This window comes from Colias philodice, chromosome 11, assembly GCF_061535455.1.
Source record: "Colias philodice isolate Cphi_HAF_F1 chromosome 11, ilColPhil1 Martin Lab GWU primary, whole genome shotgun sequence".
Classification (NCBI taxonomy): domain Eukaryota; kingdom Metazoa; phylum Arthropoda; class Insecta; order Lepidoptera; family Pieridae; genus Colias; species Colias philodice.
In genome coordinates, this window is record NC_143096.1 from 611640 (window position 1) to 632913 (window position 21274).

A 21274-nucleotide genomic window follows, 5' to 3' on the forward strand; every position below is an offset into this window, starting at 1 on the left:
TAGACCTATACCCAAATTGTAAGTTACTCAGATCTTCTTTTTAAACGCGTTGCTTTGACGGGTCAACTTCAAGCCAAAAACATCAAATAAAAACTGTTTATAGCAGTATTTTTTTTCTGGGTCGTAATCCTCAGTAATTTTACCCTTGATAGGCACGGCACATATATTTCTTTTTACTTCATTTTTTGGAAAGCTGAAATACGTAAAACAAAAAAATATTAGGTTAAAATGTATACATTTCAATGTAAAAAAGAACAAACCACAATATGTGAGTGCAATACCGATGTCGTGTGTGTTTCATTACTAATATAAAAAAATGTTGTGTGGTTTTATGAAACCACGGTAAAAGTGAAACTGTTCGAACGGTTCCGAACACTGCTTTGTGTAGCGCATGTCGCGTGACGGTCGGCTGCCGTAGGTATACCTACTCGGCAGCCGCGCTACACGCGACATGCGCTACACAGACCAAAAAGTTTGAGACGATGTAATAAAAGTTTCACTTTAAAAATTTAAAATGGTGTTCTAAATGTTCATCATAATATCGTGTAGCAATACCTAGGTATATTATCGTCACTATCCGTAAAAACGGGGCGAATGCCATGCCACATTCCGGGGCGGATGCCTGACCAACTCAGCCACTCGTGAGTCGTGACCCGCCAGAGCAATCGAATTTATTCTATTCTTTCAGTTTTATGTGTCTGGGGGGACACACCGCGCGCCATCTATTGAGATGATTAACAGCCATTTCAACCAATATGAAGCACTTTTCAGTGAATACAATATTGTAACGATGGAACACGACCTTTTTTGTTGAATTTATATTTTTGGTTTTATGGCATTCAAATTTCAAATGCTTTATAAATATAAATTTATAAAGAATAGAAAAAATTCGATCACGAGGCGGGACTCGAACCCGCATCCTTTGAAAAGAATAGAATAAATTCGATTGCTCTGGCGGGTCACGAGTGGCTGAGTTGGTCAGGCATCCGCCCCGGAATGGCGCGAAAGGATGCGGGTTCGAGTCCCGCCTCGTGATCGAATTTTTTCTATTCTTTATAAATTTATATTTATAAAGCATTTGAATGCCATAAAACCAAAAATATAAATTCAGGTAGGTACCTATCTATTTAAATTATTCGTACCACGAGCCGGAGTTTGAAGATGTTAAATAGGTATCTAGATACCAAAAGCTAATAAAGTTAATTTTTAGAAAAAAAACAAAAACCGACTTCAAGACTATACCTATACTATATTATGTACAAATTTAAACTGAAAAGTAGAAAATAAAATAATATTCAATAATAATAATGATATTAATTTTTTATTTTAATTACTTTAAACTTTCAACGAAAAGGTTTCCTAAGTTATTTTTGAAGTCGGTGCCGCCCAAGAACAGTTTAATTGATGCAAAGGCAGCAACAAATGGAATGTACGGTGGCACGACGCGGCTGCGCGCGAGGGCAGACATCGTTGACGGTTGTGCATAAAAATTTTGATGCGCTTCTTTGCAATTTATAAGTAAGCTTACGTGCGATTTTCTGTTCTCTAGTAAAAGTTAAGGTAATTAATATAATAAATAGTGTAATTAATTATTAGGTTATTATTTTTTTATTAAGGATATTTTTGTTTTGGTTGGCACCGACTTCAAAAATAACTTAGGAAACCTTTTCGTTGAAAGTTTAAAGTAATTAAAATAAAAAATTAATATCATTATTATTATTGAATATTATTTTATTTTCTACTTTTTAGTTTAAATTTGTACATAATATAGTAAGTATAGGTATAGTCTTGAAGTCGGTTTTTGTTTTTTTTCTAAAAATTAACTTTATTTTTAATTTTTAAGTGGAAAGTTAGTGTATATAGGTAGGTATAGTCTTGAAGTCGGTTTTTGTTTTTTTTTTCTAAAAATTAACGGTCATAAATAAACGCTCACACTCACAGCCCAACTCTAAAAATGTTTATCGTATCCGTGTATCCTAGGGGCTAGGTGCCGTGGACAAACAAAATGTACGATTGTCAAAATTGGCGGAATGATCGCGTATCAAACATACAAAAAGAAAACATACTGTCGAATCAAAAACCCTCCTTTTTTGATGTTGGTTAAAAATCGACTAGCATGAAGCTCCTAGTCGAGACGAATCAAATGAGCACAAACACGGCGGAATTGCTTTATTTTATTACAGAGTTCCCATGGCTATTTACCGTCTCCATCATCAGACCCTGAATACCACATAGGATCGGAGTCCTTATGAATTACCGTCGCCGTACACGAGCCACGGGCCACAGCCACAAACGCCGCCACGAGAAGCTAGAACGTGTAGCGTGTGGCCGCCACAGGCGTAAACCGTGTGCGGCGAGTCCATATAAAATGTATGAAAAGTGCAGGAAATATTATGCCGGTGGCGGCGTTTCGTGGCCGGTGGCCGGTGGCCCGTGTGCGGAAGCCCTAAGACTCAAACACATTAAAATTCGATGGTATTACATAATTTTGTTACAGAGATCCCATACTCCTAAACCATTCATCATCAGCTTCATCATCAGCTCAGCAACATCAGATGGTGACCATTAGATGCAAAAATCTATATAGATTAAGATAATTTCTGATAAACAGTGTATATGCCTACAAAATTTGAGGGTTTCCCTCGATTTCCCCAGGATCCCATCATCAGATCCTGACCTGGTGACAATGGGACCACCTCTGACGTATGACCTACCAAATAAAAAAAGAATTATTCAAATCGGTTTATAATTGCCGGAGTAATCGTGTAACAAATATACAAAAAAAAAAATACCGTCGAATTGAGAACCTCCTCCTTTTTTTGAAGTCGGTTAAAAAATAATAATTTCAAATTGACTGGATTAATTACCTAGGTACCTATACCTAGGTATTTAGGTACAGTAGGATCTTATAGTTGTTGTAGGTACCTAACTATTATTAACGTCATAAGAAAAACTACACAGTGCTTAACTAAGTATAAAATGCAAAGATAAGATCGACCGTATTAAAAATTAATAACCTTTGTAAATCTTAGGTACCTACCTACATACCTACCTACGAAAAAAAAAGAACAATTCTAAAACCATAAGTCGGCATACGCCTCATAGCTGTATTGTTCAAGAATATAAAAGTCAATACATCCATGACAGCATTCATAAAACATTATCCAGCGTCACAATCGTCTTTCATTGAGGGCAATTCGAAATTTATTACATTTATTAGACGCAAATGGCCAATTATACTATCCGTCATCAAACGGCGGCAGAGGTCCGATAAACGCGCGACAAAAAGCGCGCGATGTTATCGAGAGGGGTGCGGGGCGAGGTGCGCGGGGGGCAGGGAGGGCGCGGGGCGGGGCGAGCGGTGGGCCGGGCCGGCCAATGCGCGCCGCCGCCTCGCCGCCTCGCCCCGCCGCGCCAGTATCGCGCGGCGCGCCGCCTTGAACGCATTCTTCGCGTGAATGCTCCGTGCTTCGCGAGCCGACCGACACCGCGCGTGTTACAGTGCCCTCCGACCGTTGACCGCTGACCCCAGTGCAGTGTAGTGAGTGATACTTGTGATACTGAGTGACCGTTACACAGATACGAAGGTAATTACACGTGCGAGTCGCTATTAGCGGCCCGCTCGAGATCCTATCGGCCGTGAATAATAACATGCCGAAAATATAAATCAGCGCCTATCGGATTCTTATCGGAATTTATAAGTTGTATGAGCAGGTATCGGTAAGTCTTGTGCAGAGGTTTAACGACATTCAAATTTATACTTCTCTAACAAATTGTATACCTACGTAAATAAACTAAAAAGACAGCTGTTGGAACTCGGAATTCTTTTTTATTGATTGGTCTGGGTTTTACCAAGTTTGGCGCCTACTTGCAACATACGTGATTCACAGAAAGCATAGGTAACCAATCTATAAATAAATAAAAATGATTTTGTGTTATTCATGTAAACTTGAATTGTTTTTGTTAACAAAAAGTTGATTAGGTAGTAGGTAGGTACCTTTACAGTTTACAGTTAAAATCCCAAATTTATGATTACATATACCTAAATTTGAAATGTTAGGTAAATACCTACATATATTAACCTATAGATTTGGAATATCTTTCAAATCAATTCAGGTACTGAAAGAAGCGGTAACAAAGCAATAATTTTACGATAGTAAAGGCTAACCTATACCTAATCATTATTATTACGGTAATAATGGTAGTACGTGTCCATTAATTTTAAATTTGTATCATACTTAGGTATTTTCTATTTTTAAAATAAGTACCCAATCAAGTGACTAAAAACTTTTGATGTTGTTCTCTGTAACGTTTAAAATGATATTCGATTCATAGATAGGTAAATAAAATAGATATAGATACAAAATTGAAAATCATAATACATATTATACATACTTAAATAATTCTAATACCTACCTCTAGGTAGGTATGTAAGGGCTGATTTTTCAATCCTTGGTTAAAACTTATTCGTCGAATCGATAAAACTAACATTTTAAAAACGTATTCTAAATAATAAATTTCTAATTGCCCGTATTTGACAGTTAATCTACGTGACATTTTAATATTATTGTGTAATATTTTAATGGACGGATAAGTTTTAACCAAGCATTGAAAAATCGGCCCTAAGTAACCTATCTGCTATTTTACTAGGTTGATGAATGTGTATTGATAGATTGAAACGATTAGGTTCTATTATTCATGTACATATTTACCTAGTCATTCGTAGGTACCTACCTAGATGATACTTTTATACTTGTATCAACCTACAAGAGTCATAGGTAGGTACCTACCTAACTACCGGACCTAGGCGGGATGATTGATGAATCTGGTAAGGGACCGGGAAAGCTTTGGCTCCGTTTTTTTTTATAAGATCTTAACTAATCCGTTAAAAGAAGAGTTTTCATTAGGGACATATTATATCGGTATGTAGATACATACTACCTTTCCGCCCGCGGCTTCGCTCGCGTGGTAAAAGAACTCGAGGAGCTGTCTACAACTGCGATGATTTGCCGTCGCGCTGCAGCTGTGCAAAGGTTCATATAGATAATACTAGCGACCCGCCCCGGCTTCGCACGGGTGCAATGCTGATACTAAATACACTACAGAAAAACTGTGAACGTTGTATATAAAAAACATAGCGGCCCGCTCCGGCTTCGCACGGCTATAAAATAGATAGCCGGGCGAACGGCCTGTACCGCCGCAAACGCTACGTCCCGCAATTTTGAAATCTGTAATATCTTCGAAAAGATTCACTTAAATCATACGGTGTAAAGGGCCATATAGATCTATATTAAATGAACAATGTATTGAAGGTATTTAATTGGTTAAGGATTAATGCTGTATTGGTTAAAATCGCATCGAAAATTAGCCATTATTTGTCGTAAAAATTAAATGACAAAAAAAAAGTTATTGTGGGTTATCCATAAGAGATAGACATATACCATCGCGGACTTTTCTGTAGACCTTTTCAATGTGCATAATACTTAGTACATTATTTTGATAAAACTCGTAGGGTTCAGCCTGCGTTTGCAATGTAAGCGGAAAAAATGTAATTTTTTACGACATCACATTAGAAACCTCAAAAATAACAGTACTTCTCCACTATTTAATGGATGTTATTATACATATAAACCTTCCTCTTGAATCACTCTATCTATTAAAAAAAACCGCATCAAAATCCGTTGCGTACTTTCAAAGATTTAAGCGTACAAAGGGACATAGGGACATAGGGACATAGGGACAGGGAAAGCGACTTTGTTTTATACTATTTAGTGATTAAGCCTCAAAGCCTCCTCACTCCGTTACGAACTAAAAGAAGGACAAACAAACACAGTTTCTTACTTTGTAATAGGTAGGTACCTAGGTACCTAATACCTATCTATTTTTATACTAAGGATTAATCTAAAATTGTAACAGTTCAATTCCAGAAACGTGGAAACCACAACATTGGGCTCTTAATGACTTGACGTAAAGGGCATTATTAATTAAAATAATTACATATAGAAATTATTTCCAACAAAAAAGGTCAGTGACTTCCTTAACAGTCTAGTGTTAGATCTATTTCAAATAACCAAGTGTCGTTTCTATATATATTAGGATATCTATATCAATCTGGATATCTCACAGGGATATCTCAATAATACCTATCTAGCTTTAGGCATAGTGTGACTGTGACCAGTATTATTGCTGTTCAATTTATTAACAGTAGGTAACTAAAACAAATTTGGCTAACTAGGTACCTACCTAGGTTATTTTGTTATTTCTATTGCATTATTTTTCGCATATAGGTAGGTGATTACTTTTTAACGAGCATGGTTTAAAAATAGGTAGGTATTATAATTTACTAAATTTCCGCCCGCGGCTTCGCCCGCGTTTTCAAAGGAAAACCCGCATAGTTCCCGTTCCTGTGGGATTTCCGGGATAAAACCTATCCTATGTGTTATTCTGATGTATAAGCTATAGGTAGTGTGGTAAAGTTTCATTCAAATACATTCAGTAGTTTTTACGTGAAAGAGTACTTAACAAACATCCATACATCCATACTTACAAACTTTCGCCTTTATAATATACCTAACTAGATTTCCGCCCGCGGCTTCGCCCGCGTTTTCAAAGGAAAACCCGCATAGTTCCCGTTCCCGTGGGATTTCCGGGATAAAACCTATCCTATGTGTTAATCCAAGTTACCCTCTATATATTGTGTGCTAAATTTCATTGTAATCGATTCAGAAGTTTTTACGTGAAAGAGTAACAAACATCCATACATCCATACAAACTTTCGTCTTTTTAATAGTAGGTACCTATATTAAGATATATTATAGTGATAGGTACTTCCCTACTTATTTTTTTTATTAAAAATAATTCAAAACTTTTTTAATTGCAATATATAAGTAGGTACCTACCTAGGTATCATAAACAGGAAAGTTTATAAAAATGTACATAGGTAGGTTCATACCCACCTATGTACATTTTTATAAACTTTAACAAGCAGTCATCTGCTTGTTGCTTTTTCACGCACAAATGGCTGATCTCACCTGGGGCCGTATTATGACCTCTTATTTCCAAACAGATCTAGGTACCTACGCCTACGCCGTGAATTGATTGGACTGTCAAATTCATATTATGATTGCAAAAACCATGGATGGTTAAGACTTAAGAGGTCACAACTCACAATACGACCCCAGTACAAATTTGGTACAGAGATAAGTAGGTACTTAGGTACATAATACAAGATAAATAGCGAGAACCGCGTAAAATCGAATAACAATTTATTGAGTGCTAATTAAAGAATAATAAGTTACCTAGGTAGGTACATGAGAAGCAAAGTACTAAATATGTATTTAAATTATTAAGTAGGTATTCTATACCACATACCTAAAAGGCTTATTAGACCACCCAATTTTTAGGGACCCTAACCCTAACTAAGAGTGGTGTAATAAGACTTAGGGAGTTAGTGTCCCGATTTAGGGCGATCGGGTCTGCCCGATCTGCCTAGCTCCCTAAGCGCCCTGCAGATTGGGTAATGTAATAACGTTTAGGGCGGTTAGGGAGCTCAGTTGCCGCGCGACTAGTGCGTGGAGTGGCTGCTTTTGTATGTAAGGTGTCACCAAACTTCCCTACTACAGGTTTATATAACTTAAAAGGGAAGTTCCAAATGTTTGTGATCACACCGCCATGTTAACAAATAAATAAATTGTTTAAATCAATTGTTTATTTAATTGTTTTAAAACTCAACAAGTGTTCAAATTGTTCTGCACCTACTCTAATTAATTCATTAAAACTCCCGGTTCAAGCACGCTTAGTATTTGCATATTTGAAAGCTTTTCACGTAACCGCAAATACTCTTTCACCCAGATCTTTCTCTTCTTTTTTTAATATTTGTTATTGCGTCAACGGTTGCCACTGCTACAGCAACTTTTTGAAGTTTCGATACTGACGGCGGCATAATGTAAAATGCAACAATACGTTTATCTCTCTAGACATTCGCGTATAAACTGAGTTAGGGCCCAATTCGCAGAGAAGTGTAATAAGCGCCACACTAACTAGGGAACACGTCCACCCTAGATGCAGGGCCCTTCATATCGGGTAGTGTAATAAGCCTTTTATAGTTAATAGTACCTACAGGTAGTTATACCTACCATTTAAGTCTTAACTAACCGTAATTGAGATAAACGTGAATCTTTTAATTCTGAAGCAAATCTTTATAATAATTAGATGAATTATACAATTAAATTCAATTAGTTAAAGTAGGTACATATTTAGGTAATAGCTTTGAGCTTGTCAGAAATGTTTCAGATAAATCTACTAGATTATACCTAGCATTAATTCAAATTTAAATCAGAATAATTCAACTTGATTAAAAGAGGAAGGAAAGACGAATTTCATTGACTAGATTAAAGAATTTCTGTAGCATAAAATAATCACAATTACAGAACATTAAATAATTTTGAAATAAATGTAGTGTTTTGAGTACCTACCTATGTACCATCACACTATTTTAATAATTAATACATACTTATAAAAAATATCACAATACTAGATAATATCTAAGGTGCGCGTCGATTCTTCCGCTATTTTATGATAAAATTAATCATAGGTAGGTAATCTATACCGTTAAATCACTTATATAAAATGTAGTTTAAAGTTTTCTTTGCTTAGAGTCTTCTTAGCCAAAAAAGGACGAAGTTCTCAATTCGACTCTATTTTATTTGGTAAAAAAATAAATTATTATTGAAAATCTTATCTTTGTTTCAAATCCAGGTTCCAATTGTATAAACTTATCTTAATACACTAATTACTGTATGTGTAACTTCATAAAGTTGAATAATGAAGAGGAGTTAACTTCGGTTATAACTTTCCTACAGTTTAATTAATGAAAATCCACATGTAAGCTTTTAAATAAATTATTATTGTTATGGCACGTTGGGTGTATTCCTATATTGTGCCTACGTGTTTAATAAGAAAGTACCTATTGTTTTAAAATTTAACGCCATTATGGTACAATTACTTTTAATAATTTTAGAATTATTGTAAACTTAATCTTAAGAGTAGGTACCTATTACTATGTAATGCAGTAATGCTAGGTAGGTACTGTACTCTATACGGCAGGTACACGTAGAGTAGGTAGGTACTATGTGACAAAAATTACACATAATTAGTAATCTATAATCCCGGTAAAATATAGGGTCATTGCGCTGGTTTTCGTCCAGTTATGGGAGTTGCCAACTTTGTGATGCGAAATAAATATTTTGGAGCACCCTTCCTTAAACATATAATATTTTTATTTAGTCCTTATATAGTCTTCTTTAAGATAATATTAAGTGAAAATAAATCATTTTGACGTATCTTTTTATTTAAATTATTTTCTGCAAAAGTAGGGTAAATGCTAGTTTTCGTCCAAAAAAACTGGTTTTCGTCCTAGTGTAAGCTAGTTTTCGACCACCGTGTAGAAAAAGGAGGGTAGGTCAACTATTAAGTTAAAAACCAATTACAGGTACTTTTATTATACTTTTATTTAATCAACATCACAATTTCTCACTACCTTACAGGTTTAGTTTTACTAATAATAATCAATATAACTAGTCAACACTGAGATCTATGTAGCACTTGGCAGTCTTTATATGCGTTAGTGATGACTGTTTAATAATTCGTAATAAAGAAATGAATGCGTTACTTACAATGTAAATGAATAAAGTAATAATTACAGGACTGAGAAATTACATCAAAAAACAGAAATATTCATTCTAATACTTTGTTTATCAAATGAAACGTACTATATTAAACACAGCCATAATAATACGTTTTAGCTACTAAAATAAACTATACTATACCTTACTGAACTATGCATTATTGTCTTACTGATGCCTTTATTAAAGATTCTTCAGTGTACGTAGCGTTTTTTTTCTAGCTTTCTTAGACTCCTTCAAGGCCATCTAAAAACAATAAGATCTTTCTTAGGATACGTTGAGTAAGTAGAATAAAAAAATATTGTATTGGCAAAACAGACCTAGAATAAAAGATGATACTCAAGTGAATGATAATCAAGAAAAATACAGTGTATTATGTCTGACCTACCCCCATTTATGCTACGAATAATTGACTCTACTTCACATAAGGAGAATGATACATGACTGAATGAATGACAATATTAGGTACCTACAACACTCTGGCCCTCACCAATTATTTATAAGGAATATACTGAATAGAAAACTTTTCAATACGTAAAAAAGACGAAAAGTAATGCAAAAGAATAGCTATTTTTAATTTTTGTCCACTCCAATACTCATTCATGGACGAAAACTAAAACGTTTAAAGCTAAATTTAGTTTTCGTCCACTTCTTTAAATATTTTTTTATTTTGGCAGCACTAACAAAGCAGTGGACGGAAACCAAAAAATTCTAAACTAATAGCAATAAAGATCACTTCGGGAGAAACTACTCAGTATTTTAAAGGTCCGATACAGTAAAAAGAACCTAACAAATATTCACGTAGCTGTTTGAGTTTTCGTCCACTTGGACGAAAACCAAATATTTTGAGAATTTGGTAACCTAGTATCCGTCCACTTAATTTTTCGAAGAGTATTATAAAAAAAGTATGATAAACACTTCTAATTGCGTTTAATAGGCTTATAACTAAACATTCGTACCAAAAAAATTACGTAAACTAGCTAAAACAGTGATTTAACTCACCATGAACTTTTCTCGCCGGCAAATTTTTCTCTCGCGCGATGACATCTGCAAGGCACGGATGGGAAGCGGCCACTTTTACGTTAATTTTTTGAACTCTCTTCTTGTCAAATCAAATTTTCATGTTGATAGTACTGTTGCTTACACATTAAGGACCGTAAAAAGTGCAAACTTGCGCGGGAAGGTAGGTTTGTATTCAAGTTTTATGCACGTGATTGTAGCAGGTCAGTCAAATGGACGAAAACCGAAACTGGACGGCAAACCAGCGCAATTACCCTACTTAAATAAACAATGTATGAATGAAGCCTGATTATATTTTTGTCGCATGTCTTATGTAATGTAACCTGTACCAACAATCTAAAAAAATAGTTGTTTAGATAGATAGGTATGTTCTCCTATTGATTATTCATTAGTTAGTATTTCTACGAATTAGCAAGGAAAAAGAGTTTATAATACAGTTCATATCTAAGGTACCTTTTAGGTATAAACATAATTTAGATGCAAATCGAAATGTTCATACCTAAATAAAATTAGAAATAGTACCTATCATTTTAAGTATTGTTGGTTTTACTTTGTATATAGGTAGATACCTACCTACCTACCGTACCTATTCTTCCCTATTTAGGTATTGCCTTTTTTTCCAAAAATTAAGATAATTATTTTTTCATTGGTAGATATTACCTATCTGGTAGTACCTACTATTAAATGGAAACAAATTCCTGCTCTCTTAAAAACCCATAAGTTCCTAGGTATGTAGTTTCGTACCTACTACATATTTATTTAGAGGTTACAAATGTAATAATTATGGACGAATGGGTTCCAAAAAAATGACTACCCACTCAATACATCTAATTACATTGAAAACACTACTTGGACATGAATACGATATGACTATCATAGTAAGAAAACCGGCATTTGTATTGCAAAATCGTTTACAATTAACATCTTCATTATTTCTACGAGATAATAGTTATGTTTATTACAAGGAATAAAATAAAAACAACATAGAACAGATGTCCCTAGATACAGAATACCTACATGTTGAAATGCGGTATCAATACGAATACCTATATGTTTACATAATTATTTAAATACTTAGGTATGTTTTTAATGTAAACCTATATATCTTTACTAGCTGCACCCCGCGGTTTCACCCTTAGTAATTAATTCTTATGTTAATTGTAACAAAGGACGGATGAATGTATCCTATACCTAACACAGGTTTTTTTCCTAGCATAGGATGTTCCAAATGTGACAATAAATGTAGGTACCACATAATATAGTTATTATATTATGTAAGTTGTTTGTTGTGTTGTTACCATGTTTGATTGCAAATAAATGATTTGATTTGATTTGAGCTTTATAATATTAGTATAGATTGCCACCCGGCCACCCTGCAGCAGCAGCAGCTTAAAATACTCAAAAATAAGAAAAAAATTAACTAGGTACCTATAGTAGCTAGCTATAGTAAGTAGTACATACTATACTAACTATAGGTAGTTCGTTTCGTTTGGTTCGTTAGAGTAGGTATCCCCCCTAAATCTGCTTCGATCATTAGCAACTAATACATGTAACAAGCTACTGTTTGTCAACACTGTCCGTTTGTACCGCGATGACTTGCTTCGACTGGAACCAGTTTAAATAACTCGCTTCCAAGACACAAGCCTATAGAAAACCTTATTTACTGCACGCTTGTGCGAATTAAATCAATTTATTGAAAAAATAAATTGTTAGTTTAAAATGCTAGTTAGTGTAGTAACAAAATTAATGTGTCATATTATTTTTATTGTAGGTAGGTACCTACATAATATGTATGTATTAAAGTTTCCTGAAACTATACTTTCATGATAATACGATGAATTGTAATCGGTAAAAATGTAAACATAATATAATATCGTTTCGTAATAGAATACCAATAACAATAGTTACCTCAATAATAATTAAACTTAGGTAAGAAAATGTAATGAATTTTCAGAAGTGATGAAAATGCTTAGAGCTGAAAATGAGTAGTTTGATATCAATAAAACTTTAGCTACTAAATATCTCTACATAATGTAAAACCCTTATCCCTATGTCCCCACGGATTTTAACGGCTGAATACCAAACTAGATAATAATTATGTAATATGATAATCGTGTTTAAATAATACAACAGTGTTGGGTTATTTATTGACGCTGGTTTCTGAAGGGTTTGGAATTTGGATGTATATATACCTACTTGCTTTATAATTTTGTAGAGAATATTAAGAGCTAACTATGAAAAGTATAAAAATTATATAGATGTCGTATATATATATATATATATATATATATATACTATACTATACCTATAGGTATTTAATGATAATTTATAATCACATCGTTGAAAATCATTCAACCGGAAATTGATGCCATAAATTGTCGAATCGTGAAAATATATTTTCGAAGATCAGTCTCATAAAATGTTAAGTGCATTATATCTCACGACTTTGATTGTTTTCGGTTGCACAAAATTTAGTGTCACACATTATATAAGTGCGTATTAAAATTTTATGAGTCAACTCAAAAACACGCATGTCCTCCAGACCATAAAACCTTCCATAAAGCTTTATAAAGACCCAAAATAAATATTGACTTTAATAAATTATTTTTAACAAACAAAGGATATTAAACACCGACTTCGCCTTAATTTTATTGTAATTTTAGCCTACCCAGGTAAAAAATTTTAGATCCTATTTTTCTATTACCATGATACCATTTCCAATAATTAGGAATAACACATAAACTTAGATGAAAATATGTTACATACCTACCAATATTGATATCCTAGGTACGGTCTGCGGTCGAATTTAGAAGTCTCACCAATCACTCATCCATTTTTTGAAGTTGGTTAATGGATGTAGGTACCTACCTATATTATAATCCTTTCTTAAGGCGTTAATAGGGGCTAGCGACCTTGACGACGATTTACAAGGCGGGATCGGGGGACCGGCGCGAATCTACCGTAGTAAAAGTACGTATAAAAATTATTTAAAATGATATTTGGGTATGGAATCAAAATTTAAAACAACCATGCCCTGTGTTTCAATTTCATAAACACACTGTAAAAATACTACAATAATTGACGTTATATTGACTTAGCGTTTTGGTTTAAAGTCCAAAAATCTACCTCAGTTCATGATTTTTTTCCAAAAAACCTGATTGTAAAATATACAAATTAAAACAACCATGTCCTTTATCATATTCGAAACTTTAATATTCATTTTTTTTAGATATGTACATTAAGAATCTAAGAAGAAAAACGGTTATAACTAGAGTTAATTTTCGGTATTAAAAGGTCATTCTACCCGATTCACGCCTTAATAGTCGTATCAATAATTTGACACAGATTTGTAGACCGTATGTTAACATCACGATGCATGCTGTGAAGCGCTGATCTGGGGCCGTATTATGACTTCTTATTTCCAGACAGATTACGCCGTGAATTGAACTGACTGGCAAATTCATATTATTAACGCAATGGTATGCATTATGTTATTATGTGAATATGCATTATGTTATTATGTGAATTTGCCAGTCAGTTCAATTTACGGCGTAAACTGACTGGGAATAAGAGGTCGTAACTCGTAATACGGCGCCCGTGGGTAGAATTAGAAGGTCGAACTTTTAACTACCGGGCGGCGGGCGGACCTTCTTTTATATAATTTGTATAGGTATAATATGTGCTTCTTTATCAACTAATTGCATTGTTTTATTTTATGATTTGCACGGGAATGTATTACCTATACGGGGAATATTCAACTAGACTTCGTTAAGAAGCGCTTTTGTATATGTACACAAAATATCTACAGAAAATACAAATTTATATTCTCTTCAAAAGTTTCATTTTTAGTATATTATAGAGTTGACCCGGTTTTCAACGCATTTAACGAACGGCGCTCCCAATTTTCTGTATCGAGATGATGACTGAAATGATAAAATTCCAGCCCATGAAATTTTACAAATAATGACATATGTATATATTTATATACATATCTATATACTGAAAGATCCATCTTCTTTTGATTTCCTCCTTTCCCTATTGTATTCTCAACGAAAATGACTAACATTATGATATGTATTAAAAAAAATTAAAAAGCTCTAGGTATAGTTACTTATACCATAGTATAAATGCTAATATGTATTATGAAGTGTAAAATATCTTGGTTCATTTGTAACAAAAATAAATTAACTATTGAATCAATATTGAAATCAGAAAACTTTATTACCTACTTCTCCGTAATTATAGCCTAGGTATATTTTTTATTTCTTACCTACCTTAAATACCTATACAAATCAATTTATCACTTGAGATAACCATGTACCTACAACAAATTTGCTTTTGTAATTTAGGTATAAGAAGTAATAAACCTGCCTATGTAGGTAAAATCCAATTTTACAGGAAGTTCCCACTTAACCTATTTCCCTATTTTATCCATTTTTTCTCTAGTGAGTTTATTTGTCTCTTCCACAGACATGTATTTGATACATGTCTGTGGTCTCTTCGTATCGTATAAATAGCTATATAAACATTATGAAAACAACGTTATTTTGAGACAGCTCAAACATTTTAATTTTACGACATGTGTTAAGATCTTTTAACTATTGCACGCCTCATAAGCGAAGCGTTGAGGTGGGTAGGTACTACTGTCACTTCGCGCAAAACATCTGATTTTTCAAACTTAAAATGTCTTTATGTATCATACATTGCACTTGTAAGATAATACATACACACACATATTAAGAAAAAACACTATTTTTAACGTTCATGATATTTTTGATGTCATTTTTGTTATTTAAACTAGTTAAAAAACAGTTTAAAAAAGTTCTGTCTTGGACGTCCGTGTGTCTGTATGTGCGGATCCTTTTTCTTGTTAACACGATAGCGACCGAAATACTTTACTAATCGAGTCTTTTTTAGGGTTCCGTAGCCAAAATGGCAAAAACGGAACCCTTATAGTTTCGTCATGTCCGTCTGTCCGTCTGTCCGTCTGTCCGTCTGTCACAGCCGATTTACTCGGAAACTATAAGTACTACAGTGATGAAATTTGATGGGAATATGTGTTGTATGAACCGCTACAAAAATATGACACTAAATAGTAAAAAAAAGAATTGGGGGTGGGGCCCCCCATACATGTAACTGAGGGATGAAATTTTTTTTTTCGATGTACATACCCGTGTGGGGTATCAATGGAAAGGTCTTTTAAAATGATATAAAGTTTTCTAAAAAACATTTTTCTTAAAGTGAACGGTTTTTGAGATATCAGCTCTCAAAGTCGTAAAAAGTATGTCCCCCCCCCTCTATTTTTATAACTACGGGGTATAAAATTCTAAAAAAAATAGAGGTGATGCATGCTAATTAACTCTTTCAACGATTTTTGGTTTGATCAAAGTATCTCTTATAGTTTTTGAGATAGGTTGATTTAACTGTAATTTATTATATTTGCTGCTACGGAACCCTTTGTGCGCGAGCCCGACTCGCACTTGGCCGGTTTTATTTTTCTCTTACGCTTGAGTATGCTCAGGAATAGAACCCTTTCATTTTTCAGGGTCTGATTCGATGTGGTTTAATTGTTATTAAATAAACAAAAATAATAATTAATAAATATTTATTAAAAAAAAATTATGAGGCGTGCACTTTTGGATTTTCCAAATTATTTAAGTATATGCATCTGGTATATTTTGAAAATCTTGTTATTACAATTTCAAAATGATAAAACGTGTACCTAGTATATTAAAAAGGTCAATTGCGAATGGAACTCACTTCTTGCAATTTATAAGTTTACCTAAAGTTTATAAACGTATCATCAGATGATATATACCATCGTCCATTACTTAATGATCTGTCGTCCATCGATGAATATGTCATCGTACTTACAACGTGTACTTACCAACTTACTAAATACCTATTAAAAAAATAATATAAAATGCACATGATTTTTAATTTTTATGAACCAAGTGTAGAGTTTCTTGCCGGCTCTTCCTGTGCTAAAAATATAAAGAATAAAAAGTGTTATTTATTAATTAAAAAAAGCTGTGGATAAAGCCTTATTGAATAAATAAAGGGTTTGTTTTAGTTTAATAGTGTACATACATACTATACGAATCTATCTATTACATCCTCTGTAATCTGTAGGTATGTCTTATCGTGGCACTAAACCATCTCTCGTCTACAGCGTGCAGACATAGGTAGCTACTATTCTGTCTACTTTATACCTCGTATATACCTATATAATATGTTACCGTGGTACTAATCCACGTCTCGTCCACAGCGTCCAGGCGGGCACGAGCGGTGCGGTGCGCGGTAGGGCGGGGGGCATGGGGCGCGCGCGGCGGCCGGGATGGCGGTGAGCTGCCCCGAGGTGATGTACGGAGCCTACTACCCCTACCTGTACGGCCGCGGCGCCGCCAGATCCTTCCACCACGCGCCGCACTTTCAGTACGATCGGGTGAGTTGCCTATCTACGTCATATAACATATTGTTACTAACCTATCTATTGTATCCTATCTTGTATTATTATACCATAATGGTTAATTGTGTCTTCAAGTTTAAATTTGAGAAAAAGACCTAACTAACCTACCACCTAGATAGGTGTGGTAGATCTTAATCATTTAGGTTAATGATAAAGTCTTTATACTTAGTTCAAAAGTTTAAATGTTGGTCCATGTATGGAAATACCTACAACTTTCCCTAATTTATATCAAAGTCAGGAAAATCAACTGAAAATAAATGCCTGATACATGAAAAAAAGCAACGACTGAAGAATGTTCTCATGTTGCATCTGTTGCAGTTGATTATATGTTTTATTTACTCAAATAACTGAAAATATTTGTCAACAACATGTTATCACACTTGTCGATATTTCGTTACAAATGTAACCAACACACAGAAACATCTTAATCGATCAGCATATTTTATTAACGTTTAACCAAATTCCGTACATACCTAATATTAGCAAGTGTTATTTCGCGCGTAGTGGAAACAATTAAGAAATTTATACCTTCATACTAAAACACGCGAATTCCGACCGTGATATACTGATCGTGTGAAACTATGTGTTAAAATGTATTGATAGTCTGCGAGACAAAACGTTAAATAGCACATGTAAACGCGCAAACAATTTCTATATTTGCATAATAATTTGCATACGTGATACATCACTACTGCGTGTACAAGAACTGTTTAATAAATCTATGTTACGTTAAAATAGAGCATTTTATGGTTTTATACAAAGTATGTTGAGCCCTAATTAAATTACGGAGATTGAAGTGAAGATAATGTTACAATTTTTATCTAGATCAATTTTAAATAAGATAAATGATATGCATGTGTAGTATGTATATTTTATTATATTATTATTAGGGCCCAGTAGTGTGCTAGGAGCAATTAAACCGAATTAATGGACGAATATAAACTTGTTATCTAACCGTGTTTCGAAATTTGAACATTTAAATAAAAAAAAATACAACTTTCAATTTTCCTTGTCTAGCTTTTTTTCATATGTAGTAGGTACCTACATATCTTCCTACTTAATAAATTCAATTTTATAAAAACTGGAAATTAAAACTAATTCACAATTATTGATATGCGTAGGTACGTAATAATAGTTGTTATTTAAGTAGGTACCTATTGTACAGATTTTAAAGTACATAATACATATATTGTTTAGACTTAATAGCTTGTCAAGCATGCATGATTGCATGATGCAACCTGCAGGCTGTTCTGGGTGCAATGAAAAAGACTAATTTAAACAGTCTCAATAGGCAATACCTACAAGTTATCTATTATTTTTATACTTAATAACAACTAATCTTGATATATATCTCTAATCTTAATAACAACTTCTCATATCAAACAATCAGTCAGTAAGTTTCAGCATGGTTTCACAAAAAATAGATCCACCAGCACAAATCTTCTACTTTATCTCGAATGTCTTGTAGAGGCTGTTGAAGCGCATACTTGTGTTGACGTCATATACACAGACTTCTGCAAGGCATTCGATAAAGTTGATCACAATATATTGATCCAAAAGTTACACAACATTGGTATTGGCGGTAGTCTGTTGGGATGGTTTTCGAGTTATCTTTTGGGTCGCTATTCTAGAGTAGTGGTAAACGGTTTTGCCTCTATTCCCCTAGCCCTTTTCAACTAAATCCGGAGTTCCACAAGGGTCGCACTTAGGTCCCATTTTTAACCGACTTCAAAAAAAAGGAGGAGGTTATCAATTCGGCCGGTATGTTTTTTTTTTTTTTATGTATGTACACCGATTACTCCGAGGTTTCTGAACCGATTTACGTGATTCTTTTTTTGTTCGATGCGGGATGGTGTCGAATTGGTCCCATAAAAATTTTATTCGGATAGGCGCAGTAGTTTTTATTTTATAAGCATTTTTGTCTGTATTTGTAAATGTTGCAAGTGCAAGTTTGAAGTCGGTTGTTTTTAACGCAGTTATCACTTGTATTTAATATATTCATAAATGACCTCCCACTTAACTTAAAGCACTCAAAAATATTTTTATTTGCAGATGACCTTAAAATTCTGAGAACAATTAAATCAACCACTGATAGTACTCTTCTCCAAAAGGACATAAATTCTTTGGCAGAATGGTGTAAAATCAATAAAATGAAACTTAACTCAGAAAAATGTTACCATATACGATTTAGCAGACATAGAAGTAGAGGTATTATTGCACCCAGTTATCAGATTAATAATCATATCTTAGCAACAGTAGACAAAATAAAAGACTTAGGTGTTTATTTCGATGCAAAACTTAGTTTTCACGCTCACTTCAACCATATAATTAATAGCGGTTTCAAATTGTTAGGTTTTTTACTGAGAACTTGTAAAAATTTTAGGAACCCTCTCACAAAAATTACCCTCTTTAATGCCCTTGTTAGAAGCAAATTAGAATATTGCAGCGTAATATGGAATCCAAAATACAATATTCATATTAACAATATTGAACGCATTCAAAAAAGATTTTTGTGGCATCTTGCGTATAGTTGCAACGTAGCCAAAAAAATTCGTAGTTACTCAGAACGTCTTGATTATTTTAAAATACGAACACTTTATCAGAGGAGGAAGGTTTTGGATCAGGTCTTTTTACATAAATTGGTGAATGGTTCAATCGATTGTGTGTCATTGGTATCTCAGCTTAATTTTAAAGTTCCAGTCAGACTGCCTAGACATTCTAATAATATGCCGTTCCATACAAAATTCCACAAAAGTAATCTAGGCCATTATTCAGGCATTTCTCGCCTTACCAAAGAATATAATAATATAGTTTCTGGCAATAACAAGACTATTGACATTTTCTCAAACACTGTACATAAATTTAAAAAGGAATTGCTCTCGATTGAACCTTTACCAAAACCCAGTTGATCAAATGTAGTTTTATTTTAACATTAATTGATTATTTTGCCGTCAAAATTGGATTTATGTATTATGTATATGTATACTTTTTACCTAATCTGCAGCTAGCTGCAGACTGTGTGTCTTTGATTTAATGTTATATTAATTGTTAGTGGTGGTTGCCTATAATTGTGACAGCACTATGTCTACGATTGTTATTACTTTAATGCTTTTATCTATGTATCAGTGTATGTCATGTTGGTGATCCTTAATGAAATAAATAAATAAATAAACTATGTTGACATCTTTTACATGTTCCTAGATTAAGAAACGATTTAAAAACTATATTATCAACACGTTAAAAACGTAAATACTTGAATATTATCATTATATCGAATAACTACAAGAAAGTGAAAACTAGGTGAGCGGGGTCGCACCTTTGAGACATAAAGATAACAGCTCATTAACTGTGATATTTGATACCGAGATCTGGCGATAACCGGCCAGCTGCTAGCGCTAGTAAATATGTATTAGTTTTATTGCTGTACTAACTACCTGCTATGGGTTTGCTCGTAATCTATAATTGTCATATAACAAAAAAAAAGTTAATAATTTTCCTTACGTAGGTAGGTATAATATTTCCTCATGAACTCTACCCATTGGTAATTTTCATAATCATATGAAAACCATGTGAAAACCTGTTGGGTTTTGGAATTATTAAACTATAAAATTGTTAAGATTTTTAATTTTTTACTTACCTACTAGTCCATTGAATAAAAAGTTCTAGAGTGCGTGAGTTAGTAACGTAAGATGTTTTTTCGGAAACATGTCAAGAGTCCCTAGGTAATAAACATACTAAAACCCCGGGACACTAGGAGGAGCCCCGGAGTGGGGGGAGGGGGGAAATGGGACCATTTTTTCACTTTTCGCTTAAATCTCAAAAACGGTACATGTTAGAGAAAAACTTTCAAGTAAAAGTTGAAAGGCCATAATATTATCTACAAGTTGTACCTCAATCATTTTTTCCTATATCCTACCGTTTCTGAGTTATACGCAGTAAAAAATTATTTTCGCTCAAACAATTTCCCCATACTACACATCAATCGATCAAAAAATGTTTCTTTCTTCCAAAAAACTCAAATGTGCAACTTGTGACCGGTACTGATAGATTGCTCTTAATTAGGTCTATAATTGGTAAAATAAACACATTCCTCCATGGAAGC

General features: G+C 33.8%; 1 protein-coding gene across 2 annotated transcripts in view; it reads left to right on the forward strand.

Moving 5' to 3' along the window:
* Positions 1-3406: 3406 nt before the first annotated feature.
* vg (transcription factor vestigial) overlaps positions 3407-21274 on the forward strand; it is a 51552-nt gene continuing 33684 nt past the window's right edge. Inside the window, exons 1-2 of one of the 2 annotated variants that reach the window (XM_089700468.1) lie at positions 3407-3587; positions 16972-17148. In XM_089700468.1, the coding sequence (XP_089556594.1) occupies positions 17041-17148 (108 nt within the window). In that variant the 5' untranslated portion in view covers positions 3407-3587; positions 16972-17040. The other variant, XM_089700469.1, reaches the window with a different exon arrangement.